At 40.3% G+C, this 14346-nt stretch overlaps 1 protein-coding gene across 1 annotated transcript in view; it reads right to left on the bottom strand.

Annotated features, from left to right (window-relative positions):
- SPEF2 (sperm flagellar 2) overlaps window positions 1-14346 on the bottom strand; it is a 164928-nt gene that overhangs the window by 114873 nt on the left and 35709 nt on the right. The window contains exons 7-9 of the mRNA XM_060091629.1: window positions 12415-12603; window positions 8241-8428; window positions 7177-7345 (exon numbers count right to left, since the gene is read on the bottom strand). Coding sequence (XP_059947612.1) covers window positions 7177-7345; window positions 8241-8428; window positions 12415-12603 — 546 coding nt within the window. The remainder of the gene's footprint in view (window positions 1-7176; window positions 7346-8240; window positions 8429-12414; window positions 12604-14346) is intronic.

Genomic DNA, 14346 nt, shown 5'->3' with positions numbered 1-14346 from the left:
CCTGCTATGCTCAGCTGAAGACTGTTCGGGCTAGAAGCAGCATTGTGAGTAGCCAATGCCTTTCTATAGGTTGATCCCATGGTTAATTCTGGCTCATCAGGAAATCTGAAGAATGGTCCTAGTCCAATAATGGCTCTCATTCAGCAGCTTGCTCACTTCTGTCCCAGCAGTAGACTTCCCCAGTCTGCCCTGATCTAATACTATGGAAACAGACATATTTAATTCTAGTCTGTCACAAAAGAAGACCCAGGACAACAGACTCCATCTACCTTGTGGTTATTTTTGGAGAGAAATTCAAATTGGCCATGGTCAGTTAGTTAGAATGTGACAAAGATCACTGTCAAAGCCTACAGGCCCACACTTGAGGAAGCCTGGCACCTCCCTATGCAATACAATAACTCTAGCTTCTAACAAGTCCAGAAGTTCAGAAAGCTTAGCAGTTGTGAGCAATGGCAGGCTTCTTTTCCCAAAACTCTGAGCTACTGATTACTTGTAAGTCAGGCAGCTAGAATCACTGGGCTGATACTTTGTCTTACAGGTTTGATTACCAGGGATAACTGAGGTTAAGCCACTCTGAGAGATCCTCTGTCCTGAAAACTTACATTTCAGTGCTGCTAAAATTCAAGGACAAATCAGATGCAAACAGTGGGCAAGGGCTTCTGCTTAGCACTCTGATTCGACACACACAAAGCGACCCACTAAGATCACGTGGAAGAGTAGCTTACTTGCCCCCAGATGACAGGCTCCTACTCCTGGTTCCATTCTCTTTCTTGGAAAGCCACATGGTCCTCCAAGGCATTGACCGTGGCACACTGGGAGCTGCAGCAGCTGTGCAACTAGCCCAGTGCTTTTCAAAGCAGAATTGCCTGGGTCTAAAACAAATTAAGACTAAGGCTATTGAATTTCTCCTGATGCCCTAGTGCCCTTGGGACAGCATCACACTGGAATTTATATCACATCTCCCCTTGTGCCATAAACAATTCTGGTGGTATTGGCCATCCTTATGAAAACAGTAATCTCATTCCTTAGATGCTCAAACTACACTCTGTTCATCATCAGGGAGATGGTAGTCTTCCTCAAGATCACTTTTTTACTAATTTCTATAGTCTTGTGGACACAGGAAGAACTTTTCCAGAGACTTCTACATCCAAATTCACCTGTCTGTTGCCACTTCCCAGCCAAGGACAGTCAGATAGGCTTGGTCAAAATTTCTTAAATGTCACAAAGCATGGAGACACTATAACTTGGTCTAACTATCTTGTCACTGCAAAATTCACAGTTTTCCACACAGAATACCCTCTCTCATAATAATGACCACTGTCACTCTCCCTATTTTCTTTGTTTTACTGCTAAGATTGACACCTCAAAGAAGTGTTGAGAACCCCAAAACAGCTTGGAAATGGCATTGACCAATATATGAAAGACTACTCTAGGGCCAACGTACTAAGGAGTATGGCCGACAGATTCTGGGTACTGGACAGGAGTGGTAGGGTCTTCTGGATGGGAGTTTCTCTGGTTCTCAGCTCAACACATCTGCCCAACACCAAAATTCAAAGACTTTCTTGGATCCATTCAAGTTTCTTGTGGTTCCCAACCCCAATGTATTGTTGCCATATTTATCTGCCAAGGCATAGCTTTAGTGTTCAGATCCCCAGAGCTAGCTCTAAAATACTAGATGAGAAGTGTGAGCAATTGATTGAAGAGAAGTTGGACTTGAGGCATAGAAGCTGGCTTCCACAGTTGTCCAAGTAGGTAAAGGATGGACCTTGTGGCAGGAAACCCAGGGAAGACTTGACCACTCTCTGATTTGCCTGGTCCCAGATGAGAGGGAGCCTGGGAGAGAATTAGATTCTTCCTATTCTATATGATCTAGAGCAAACAAAAATGAGTGGTGAACGTTTACTCTAGTCTCATTCACATCAGTCACCCAGGGATCTTCTGGTTGGCTATGGCCTTCTCACTCCTCTTTCCATTCCACTTCTATCTGGGTGCCAGTTCTTTAACTCTGCAAACCGTTTCTCAATTCTGGTCTAACGCCTTGAACCCAACAACTTAATTCAACTATTCCTACCATCGTTTTCTAATGAACTCAGCTTGTCTTCAATTCTAGTAATCTGAAGCTAAATACCCTTCCCATGACCCAGGCTTCCCTTCTATTACACAAGACACAGCCCCAGACCTCTGCCAAGCCTACTCCAGCCATCTGAAGTCCTTGGCCCACAATAGTTAGAAGACACCCTTGGGTCTAGGGCAACTATAGCTCCCTTTGAAGACTAATACAGTGACATTTTGTTTTGTGAGTTAGTATCACTATGCTTGATAACCATTAACCAGTATTGTAGGGCATAATGGTGATTCCACCAAGACACAGACACACAATGAGGTCTAACCTGAGAAGCCTTACCATTAGAGGAGAAACTTAGTGAGAGCCTGAGTCAAAAATATAAGCAAAGGGAGAGGAAAATTACAGCAATGAATGCATAGGACAAACCTGGGAACATTCCTTTTAATACCAAACTTCTTTCTTAGCTCCTATTTTGGAGGCTGATAATGATTTTGTTACCTATCTTGGAAAATGTTTGTATTTTAGCAGATGCCTCTGATGTCTCCATCCATGTCTTTAGCCCACATGATAATGTGGGCCATCAGGTACAATGGCAGGCAGGAGTTTTAAAGCAGAATGGCCTGACGGAAAATCTCAACTCCCTTCATGTAAGCAAGTGCTTACTCCACCTACTTAACAGTCACATATATTCCTGCATATCTGAAAATAGAAGATATAACCATCATAAATTCACAGTCAAAAGGTAAGTCATTAAGACTTCTTAGCAGGGCACAAAAGAGGCCATGAAAAAAAAATTTCATTTGAAATTAGGGGTTCCTTGCTTGACTAGTAAGTTTGCACTTTGCGACATTTTTTGTGTCCTGAATAAGCACATATGTCATAGACTGAATTGTGTCTCTCCAAAATTCATTTATTGAGGCCCTAACCCACACTGTGATGGTATTTGGAGGTGGGGCCTTTGGGAGGTAGTTAGGTTTAGATGAGGTTAGGAAGGTGGAGGCCCCATGACAGGATTAGTGTCCTTTTAGGAAGAAGAAGAGAGATCAAAGTTCTCTTTCTTTCTCCTCTATGTGAGGACATGACAAGAAGGTGGCTGTTTGCAATTCAGGAAGAGAGTCCTCACTGGGGAACCAAATCAGCTGGGACTTTGACCTTGGATTTCCTAGAACTGTGAGAAATAAATTCCTATTGTTGAAGCCACCCAGTCTACAGTATTTTCTTTTGGCAGCTTGAGCTAATACAGTGGGTATCTTTAAACACACACACACAACAAAAACAACAATGATAACAGCCACAAAAGAAATAAGATGATCTATTCACATGACCTTAAGACTCATCTACTAAAATCTCTCACTGTGCTTGGGTCAGTTATCCAGTGACATCACTTGAGTGATACAGGCTTCAAACTGATATTCTGCCCACAGGGAACTGATTAAATACTAAACCATGAAAATTTGGGTCATTCATTGGGAAGCCAGGGAGCAAGGCAAGAGCTAGGCTGAAGAGTCCACTGTCAGATGTCAAACCTAAAAAGCCACTGGATTAATGTCAAAGTCTGGGATTGGAGAGTAAGAAGAAGATAATACCTGGATAGTGCCTTTAGGTCAAACAAGTCAGATGAGACTTACATAGGAAGACAAACTACCCAATGGTGCATTTAGTCCCACATTCCTATTCTCGAGTGGAAAAAGACCTCATGATAATAAATGTCATTCTATAAGTAAATTTGGGGAGGGTAGGTATACATCTGCTGTAGTGACAAGAGTATGAATGTTAAACCATAACATATACAATTACACCTTAAAGTCTAGTTAAGGGAAAATCATAAGCCAAAAGTGTGACTGATAAAAACGTGCATTTCAACACATGCTATAGGGTTAGCCCAACAACAACAGCAAATTAAGAGATCATTAACTTCAGTAGTAATTTTCATTAAAAACAAAAATAACAGCTGTTAAAAACTATGACCAGCTTCAGACAACACGGATGATGTGCTGGACACAAAACATCCTTCCTACAAATTGTAGGAATTCCAACTACAACTTGTTCGTAAGCATGCGCAGTAGTGACCTGAAAATTGCCAAGTGCTTCGTGGCATGGACTTCTTAGAAAAATCTGCATCAGCAGGAAACCGTGGCCATGAGCTAATTTTAGTTTATGAACACCCCATTTTAGTAACTCAAATTCATTCAGTAGATAACTGCTAATAAGCAACTTATGTTAAAGTAAAATGCTATGGAATTGTGAGTCATTTTCCAGGAAGAATCATGGAAAGGATTTGCATTTGGGGGAGTCTGGGGTTTACCAGGAGGAGTCCACTGCATAACTGAGAACCAGTGGCTGCTATGTGGGGGGTATGCTGTTAGCTGAACTTGAGCAGCTGGGCTCCTGGCTTAGCCTGCTGCTGGTGGTCCATAGCATTTCGGGACTCCTCCCCACTCTCTATTAAACAACTCCTTGTTATCCTATGGCAGTTGGCTGGGAATGCCAGTAGCGTTTGGCTGCTCCATGATGCTGCTTCTGTCTCCTTCTTAGGAGAGATAAATGATATTTTTGGCCACACCATTCCTGGGCTACAGCTCTCTCACATGTAGCCAGTCTATAGAGTATGATGATTAGGAAATAATGTCAAATTATTGGCAGCTATATATGACATGGACATGAGCAAAATTTTGTTTTTATGCCAGTTTCTAGGTGTGATATTTAAAATTTTTAAACATGATAGCTTACTCTAATGGAACTTTAAAAGTATGATCTCAAAACCAGGAAGCATCTGTTCTACACTGATGGTGGGTATAGGCATTAATAAAATATGCTAAGAATGTAAACTTTTTGAAGATCAATTTCTAAGGTACGTGTTTGATTGACGTATTAAAAATCCTGAGCAAAGTTAGCACTTTGCTAAAACTGTTCCACGTTTATTAAGCCAGATGTGTTGATCCTCTGCCTGTTGTGAAAGACTATTTTAGCCAGATAATGTATTTTCCAAGTTGAAACATTTATTTTTTACTTAAATGCAAAACATTTAACAAGTATCTGAGGAGACAAAAGCTCTAATAATAGGGAATGCTAATAGGATAGCTTACAGTAGATGCTAACACCTGTATGTGGTATATTTTCCATCATGTAGTCAAAATGAACACAACATATAAACACATATCAGAAATCCTAAGGTAGTATTCACTTCTAGGACAACAGCAAAGGCCATAAACAAAATAAACTGCATTACCAGACATCCACATACTCCTAAAAAATGTTTATAATTTCTTGCAAAAGAAACGTACAGGCTGCTTCAGGATGTGGGTGAGACAAGCATGTTCCTGTGGTAACAATTTCCCAAACAAGAAAATAGTTAAAAAGACAAATCTTTGCTAAGCTGCAGACTACCAGGTCTCCTGATTTATGAAAGCAACAAGATAGAGCTGGTTAAGAAATAACTCAGAAATAAATATTTCATGAATCAGCAAAATCTGTCAAGTAAAATGACTTGAATTTACAATGGAAAGAAATACCTTCACGTAGTTTGACACTGTCAAAGCATTTTATTATGTAGCATTGAACTTTAGGTTGACATACTAGATCTAGAATATTCTACAACCATGCAAAATAAATATGCACATATATCCCATAAGGTTCTGGCCAATCCTTAATAAATAATAATTATTTTAGTGATCCAAATATAGATTCATCCAATTAAAATATGGTGTATGTTTAGTTTCTCATAATCTCATTTTTTTCCCTTCTTTTTAAAATAAGCTTGTCTTCTTCAATAGTTACATATTAGTGCTATTTTACACTTTGCCTTGTTCATTGTCATTCATTCATTTTATTCGTGAATCCTTTCAACAGACATTGAGTATTTGCTAAATACCAGCAGATGATTGGGTTGAATCATCTTTTCTTTTCCTTTTTTTAAAATTTATATATTTATTTTTGGCTGCATTGGGTCTTCGTTGCTGCACGTAGGTTTTCTCTAGTTGCGATGAGTGGGGGCTACTCTTCATTGCGGTGTGTGGGCTTCTCATTGCGGAGCATGGACTCTAGAGCACAGGCTCAGTAGTTGTGGTACATGGGCTTGGTTGCTTCGTGGCATGTAGGATCTTCCCAGACCAGGGCTCAAACCCATGTCCCCTGCATTGGCAGGCAGATTCTTAACCACTGCGCCACCTGGGAAGTCCAATGTTTTCTTTTTTTCATGTTGAATTTACTACTCTTCTGAAACTCATTCAATAATATTTCTAATAATTAAAAGCCTCATTCTTCACCCCAATGCTGATGATCTACGCAGAACTTCTATCCCATAGCCATTCATTTCACATCTTTCCCACTAAAAGTGAAATGAAGTGGGGTAGGGAGGGCAGGTTGGTGAGGTAAGAAACTGGTACATATTATTTGCATCCAACACTCAGTGCACTTGGTTAAGTGTTTAACACATATTACCTTAAATAAGTTTCACAACAACAAAATAAGGTAATCATATTATTATCCCCATTTCATATATTGGGAAACCGAGACTCTTAGCACTTAAGGGACTGGCCACCTAAAGTCTCACAGTTAGCAGTTGGCAGTGCCAATAATGGGACCTTGTCCTGTTTACTCCAAAGGTTTTTCAGCAGCTCTTCTAAGAAGCATAGTTGGCACCCCATACCTTTAAAAATCTCATTGAATAAAATTTTGTTTGCATCTATGCTACTTGGAAAACTCAGACCTCTCTTCTTCCATTTTCCTCCAAAAACAATATGCTATTTAGATAAATTTTAGAAACATACATTTAACCAGGGGTTTTGAAGCAAAGGTAGACAGCTCACACACAGAAAATTGCTAATGAATAATTAAAAACTTTAAAATTCTGAAATCTACCTATTGTATTATGTGTAATTTTTTTTCAGACCACCCTCTAGTATTACTGGAAGTAACAGATAATAGATTATGAATAGGTTAGGTATTTAAAAGTTAGTACTATAAATACAAATTAAACCAAGGGAAAATGCAAACATAAAATGCCCAGTTTTGTTAGTAGAGATGAAAAGAAATAATATCACAAAATTAATGCTAAAGCAACACTATTTATTATGTTGCATTCTCTTTAATTATTACACATCAGTAGGTACCTTATATTCTTCATAATCATTGTTATCTAGCAAGTCCCTTTTCTCCAGTTCTATAAGCTGTTCTGCAGAGAGCTTAGCTGGCAGATGCTTAAGAGACGTTTGCTCATATATGGGCTTTCCATTAAAAAACAGTTCCTTCCAATCATGCATCAACTTATATGGAATCAGGCTACAGCAAAAAAGAAAAAAAAAAAGGTTGAGAGGAATCAATGTTTAGTTAAATACACATCTTAAATCTTAGTCTTTCTATTACCATGTTCATTCACCAGGATCTGCTCTTTGAGGCCAGAGGTTCCTCTTACTATGACATTTCTAATAGCCAGTAAAATGGCTGAAGCTTAGTAGGTTTGAATGAATAAATGTTACCTAAAGCCACTGGTTCTTCAAATTTTCTTTGACTGTGCTCTGAAACCACAATATATCTAAAAATACTGACGACTGGGCTTCCCTGGTGGTGCAGTGGTTGAGAGTCTGCCTGCTGATGCAGGGGACATGGGTTCGTGCCCCGGTCTGGGAAGATCCCACATGCCATGGAGCGGCTGGGCCCATGAGCCATGGCTGCTGAGCCTGCACGTCCGGAGCCCGTGCTCCTCAACGGGAGAGGCCACAACAACAACAACAAAAAAGACATAAATACACCTTAGGGGCTTCCCTGGTGGTGCAGTGGTTGAGAGTCCGCCTGCCGATGCAGGGGACGTGGGTTCGTGCCCCGGTCTGGGAAGATCCCACATGCCACGGAGTGGCTAGGCCCGTGAGCCATGGCTGCTGAGCCTGCACGTCTGGAGCCTGTGCTCCACAACGGGAGAGGCCACAACAGTGAGAGGCCCGCGTACCACAAAAACAAAACAAAACAAAAAAAAAAACCATCTTAAATCAGGCTAGTCATTGGGTGAATTAAGTCTGTAATCAAGGTACCCTGGACCCCACGTCTTAGTCTTCATTTCACAAAACATTGTTATCTCTCTTTACTTATCAGCTTAGTGCCTACATCACAGTCTTACCCTTTTCTCATTTGCTGTGGTGTCTCTATTGTATTAACTATTGTAATAAAAAACAACACTTACTTATTTGTCAACATTCGATAGTCCGCCATTTTAGTGGACAAATCAAGGATTTGATCCAAAATTTCTGCACATATTGAATAATGCTTTCTGTAACGAGCTTGAACCCTTTCCACGGCAATCTGCTCATGAATTTCCTTAACTCTGAGCGCTTGTTCTTCATAATCAATCTTGGCTTGTCTGGCCAAAGCCTAAGAAGCAAAGACATATTTTTAAGTCACTGTAATTGGGCAATAATTCAAGTAGAAATAATGTCATCATTTCAATAGCTAAAAAAAAATCTCTAAATAGAATGAAACTTCCTTTTATATCAGAAAAAATGAGAGAGCACTTTCTCCTTAATACGTTAAGTACTGAGTGTGATGGCAAAGACAATATGGGAAATATCCCACCCTTAGCTTATGTAATCAGCAAAACCCAGTACAGAGAAAAGTGTGCTATGTGGATTAATGATAAATTGGATCTGAAGTGTTTAAAAAGAAGTCCTGAGTTCATGGACTGCAAATACAGTGGGGGATCACAGAGAAACAGGCAAGCATAGCTGGCTCCCAAGCATAGCTGGCTCCTTTGTACCCATCTCAGGAGCCTTAACCTGACACATCTGCTCTGGCCAATGCCCTATGTCTTTTAGTGGGAGACTTCTAGGATAATGATTTATACTTAGAAAATATTTTGGAACTTCCCTGATTATACTGGCTTGAGAATATAACACATTTGCCAACAAATGTTAAATGTGTTTAGACAACAAAACCTTCTGCTGTTACAACCTAAATAAATAGATAAAATTCATTCATAGAGACATGTATTTCTGCAGAAAGTAACAAAATACTTGACTAGTTTGGCATTACCCTCTGTTTGCTTTGCACTATTGTTTTGTTTAGGGAACCCAGTCTTCATACTAAGTACAAAGGTCAAACTTGGCATGATCAAATGTTGCTTTTCAAACAGTTACACCAACTCCTTGAGAAATTCTATCCTGTGCTAACGTGCTCCAGAAACAAGAGCTGCCTCCTGAAACTTAACCCAACAAGTGTACGATGGCGGTAAACATGGGTCTGCAGGAGCTGTGTTTGAATTCAAGCCTTAGTTTGTACAGGTGTCAAGTACTAGCTGTGGGACCTTGGCCAAATCAGAGCTTCCCCTTGTCTCCACTTCCTCTCTGTGAAGCGGGGGTGGTAAAAAGACTCGGCATGAAGAGAAAGTAACTGTCAGAGTGAATACCTGTTGTCATGATACTATTCACAAGTAACTAAATGCGTGACAATGGGCTGCTACTGTCCACTGAACCAAATGGAAGCTTCATTTGGTTTGTTATTGTTGTTTGATTTTGTTAGTTTGCTTTAGTTTTGTTGGGAAAGAAGTTGGTCTGGGTGACCTCTGAGGTCAATTCTGTACATTTGGCATGTTCAGGAATGACACCAGAATTTGTTATTGTTGTATTGTTTTGTAGGCCCTGCTTTCATGGAGAAAGCATCCAGTTTAAGTATAGAGCCTTATGGCATGCTTCATGAAGTGTGAAGACTTCAGAGGGAAGAGGAATCTGAGAGAGTAGGAGCAGCCAGATGACAATTTACAGAGCGAGCCAGTGAAATAGGTTGTGAGGTTGGTTTACTACTGAGTGCCTGGAAAGCATGTGGAAATATTTAAGATGCCACAGAACCAGAACCTTGACGGGAGCCCAGGAACACCCGCTGCAGGAATGGAGCAGCTTTCTCCCAGTGTTCTCTCCCTCTGTCCCTGCTCCCTCTCTCCTTCCAGGCCTTTCTTCCTTCTTTTTAGCCATGGAGTCAGCTATTTCTCCCTCTCCCCATCCCCTGTGCTAAACCCACCACAATTTCCAGTCCCATTACAGCAAAGTGGCTTTTAGCCCTAAATAAAGAAAGAAGAAAAAGGAAAAAGAAGTCCGTGGGAGCTAGTAACTCTCAGCGGTGATGAGCCTGGACCTTAGACGCTGAGAACCGCTGTGCTAGGGACACACCACCAAGCTGTGCAACTTTGAGCTTTCTAAGTTTCATCTTCCTGACAGATGAAATGTACACAGGAACAGTGTCCACTGCCAAATGGTGCTGTGAGAATTATAAGGCATGTAATGAACGTAGCTCAATGCTGGACTCAGAGTGAAGGCTCACAAGTGTTGAATGCCATTGCGATGAATTACTGTGAATAATAGTAGGTGGCACTGAATTTTGAAATCAGCAACTGTTTTAATTAATATAGAATATATGCCCATTTGCCTTCAAAAAAAGAGATCAGCAGATTTAACCTAAAAACCAAACAAAACAAACAAAAACTCCTGATGGTGAAAAACATGAAGTTCTCTTTCCCTTTCTCCCTCTCCTCCTCCCTGCTTACTTAGCAACCAGCCTAAGTATTTAGGAACCACTCCTGCTGGAGGATGTGATGCATTCAAACTGTGAAATCAGGCCATCTCAGAGGGAGGGGTGCCCGGCAAACAGATACCTCAATTTTGGGAAAAGGTTATTGCGTAAATTTTTTTCAGGGGCTTCAGAGCCTCAAAATTCTGGCCTCTGAGCCTCTAGCAGACCAAGTGTCCCAATCCTCTGAAGTGAGTCCAAGCCCAGGTAAGGAAAGAACAGGTCATGCTTCTCATCACAGTGAGATCAGTCCTGCTCTGAGACCGGTGCTTTACTATTTTGCACTGAATTAACTGGGCTTGTGAAGCAAACATATTTAGCAAACAGGCACTTATTTCTAATGTAAGCAAATGCCACTCAATCCATTCAAGTTTACTCTTGTCAAAAAAGGGAGATGAAACAATTATCCAGATAATTCAGCTATTAAAGACACTTGAGATCATGCAGGTCAAATTCATGGCGTATGGCTCCCCGCTCTTCTCCTAACGCTTTGGCTTTGTCTGTTCTACAGAGGCAAAAGCACCATTTTCCTGACTCTGGAGAATACTGTACTTTCCAAATGACATTTCTCAAAATTGCGTAATTTTGGCAAAAAATGTGTTCCACTTTCATGGAATATCACAGTGGAAACCATGATGCTGGTAAATAAAGCATGCCTTCCTATTTTCTATAAGGTTCTCTCTTCTGCTCAGCCTGGTTTTGTGAATATTTTATGACAGTAAAGACAGGCTATCTAAAATGCCACTCACATGAGCTTTATACTTCTTCAATCAAATCTGGCTTAACAGACTGAATAAATGTGAAACCACCCCAAGAGGAACAAGACAAGAAGTGATTCATATAAATCCCTTGATAAAATCTATTTTGGTTATTAGAACTGTACATATAAAGATAAGGAAAATGTTAACATATCAAATAACTAAAAGATTAGATAATTTGATTTTCAGAGTTATAAAGGGCCTAGATACAATGATACCGTGGTGGCCAAGAGCATACCTGGCACCTACATCTTGGCTTCTGTAACCATTCTCAACTACAATGAACCAGGGTACTCTAGAAAAATGGCTTGTTCTAGTTCTGAGGACGGAATAGTACAGTATGGGCCTGGGAAATCTTGTTTTACCAGAAAGCAAGGAATTGCTTATCCAAGACTAATGGTGTCTTATAAAAAGGAGGCAGCTTGAAAGTGCTCTCACTGCCTGAAAATAGTATTCACTTAGAATAATGAACACCAATAACATTCCAGTGAACTTAGTGGACTTTAAAGAAAAAGAAAGTCCTTTATGCTTCTAGGAAACAAGAGTAATGACTCAAGGAAACAAAATTTAGATTATCATTCACTTTTTTTGACAGCACACTTTCTACCTGAAGAAAATGGAATAATGTATTTAAGATATTCAAGGAAAGAAAATGTGAACTAAGGATTTTATATACAACAAAACTGATGAGTATAAAAGGCACATACTGTTATCAATAGGCAAGCACTCAGGGAATATTGTTCCCATGAGCTGTTCTTGAGGAATCTACTGGAGAGCTTCAGACAACAGAAATGACCAGAGAGATGTGGACATAAGGACTGAGGGTGAGCATTAAATATTTGTAGAATCAAGACTAAAGGGAGAGAGTATAGTATGTAGATGCAGTGCAGTTGTACAAAGATAAAAATGGGGAGGAAATAGAGAGATCATACAAAAAATTAACTCATTAAATGATTGGCATCTAAACGCAGCCTTGTTTACCTTGACTTGGTAGGAAGGATCAAAAGTAAACTTAGGAGGATTTTTAAGGGATATATTGTTTACCGCTTCTCGATCGAGAGCATCCTGGAAATCTTTAAGCCGTCTTTCCTCATATTGTTTTTCTCTGAAAATTCTGTTTTGCCGTAAAACTTCCTTTTCGTGCCGAACGTGCATGAGCTGCACGGCGATCCTGCGCTCCTGCTGGGACTGTCGCATCAGCCGGTTGATCAGCTGCTCCTCCCGATAAGCCTCCTGGAAACACCATTGCAAGAGCCAATCATTTGTCAAGGTGATGTCCACATTTCCCGCTGGGCTGAGAAGCCTACACATAAACCATGTGTAAAAGGCATAGTATTCACCTGCAGAATTGATATTCTGCTATTTGATTTAAATTTGAACATGGCAAAAATTGAGTTATAAAAATGAAAATTTCCACCGACAGTTGTATAATTTTGGTCTCCGGAAACACATGGTTTTGCAACTCCTTATTCTAGATGAATTATTACTTCCTTTAAAATCAGATCAAAAATAGATTAGGTAATTTTTTTCAAGGTTTTATAAACAAAGGGTGTAATTCTCCATTTATAAGCATGTTTTCAGAAACTTGGAATTGTGCTATATGCACGCTTTTTGTTTGTTTGTTTGTTTGTTTTGTTTTTTGGCTATATGCACCCTTAACATAAATACTAGTTGTTAAAACAAATGCAGACATTGTCTGGCTGAGGACAGCAGATCTGCTTAGTTCCCAGGGGGGCCATCTCAATTCCTACATGATAGATTGGGCAGATTGGAGAACAGGCTAAGGGGAAATGACCTACAGTTTATCTTAGAAAATCTGAGTGGTTGTAACCTGAGAGAGAAACTAGATGCACTCTCTTGGCTCCCTTGGCTATTTTAAGAGAACCGAAGGGGAACCAGTGAACAGTGGAAGAAGCATCAAACTGGGAATCAGAGGCCCTTGCCAGTGCAGCCCCAGCTGTACCATTAACAGGCTTGCAGCCTTGGGCAAGTAACTCAGATTATCCGGGTCTATTTCTTGACAGGGGAAATGAAGGGTTTGGGTAGAAGATGATCTCCAAGCATCTTCAAGCTCTCTCACTCTGTCTAAACAGAGACATCATGTGGAAGGAGACCATAATTAAAGTTCTCCAGGGAGAAGACTTAGAAGAACATCTAACTAAACATTGGGGTTGTCCATTTAACACTCAACAATCGAATTGTTCAGGAAGAAAATCTGGCATCACTAGTGACACTGTTTCAGATTGTGGGAGAAATACTATATATATGTTCAGAATCAAGATACAAATAACGATAACACTCTGTGGAAAATACCAAAACTTGAACTTGGGGATTATATAAAAGTGTAGATTAAATACAATTCAACTGAAAATAAATACGAATTTTTTTCTGTTATTAATATATCAGATAAGAATAAAATCATGGACAACTTTGAAACATATGTCTCATCTAGTTACAACATTCTAGAAGCTTTAATATTAATCTTTTGTTTCTTTTGAGGTCCAATAGTGGAGGTGAGGCAGAATGTAAAAATGGCCACAGATTCTTCAGTTTTCTTCATCCACAGCCTCCAATGCTATCCTGCAAATATTCCCATCAAAAAGTAGAATCTATTTCTTCACTCCTTAAATATGGGGTATGGGGTGACCTCTGACTTGAACTCACCAATGGGACATTAGCAAAAATAAAACAAAACACTTGCTGTCTGACTTTCTTTTTTTTTTTTTTGTGGTATGCGGGCCTCTCACTGTTGTGGCCTCTCCCGTTGCGGAGCACAGGCTCCGGATGCCCAGGCCCAGCGGCCATGGCTCACGGGCCCAGCCGCTCTGTGGCATATGGGATCCTCCCAGACCGGGGCACGAACCCGTATCCCCTGCATCGGCAGGCGGACTCTCAACCACTGCGCCACCAGGGAGGCCCGCTGCCTGACTTTCTTAATTCTCCTGCGACCCTTGCCACAGTTTCTTCTCAGCTAGA

Source organism: Mesoplodon densirostris, chromosome 3 (assembly GCF_025265405.1).
Source record: "Mesoplodon densirostris isolate mMesDen1 chromosome 3, mMesDen1 primary haplotype, whole genome shotgun sequence".
NCBI classification, from domain to species: domain Eukaryota; kingdom Metazoa; phylum Chordata; class Mammalia; order Artiodactyla; family Ziphiidae; genus Mesoplodon; species Mesoplodon densirostris.
This window is presented reverse-complemented; position numbering and strand designations above follow the sequence as displayed.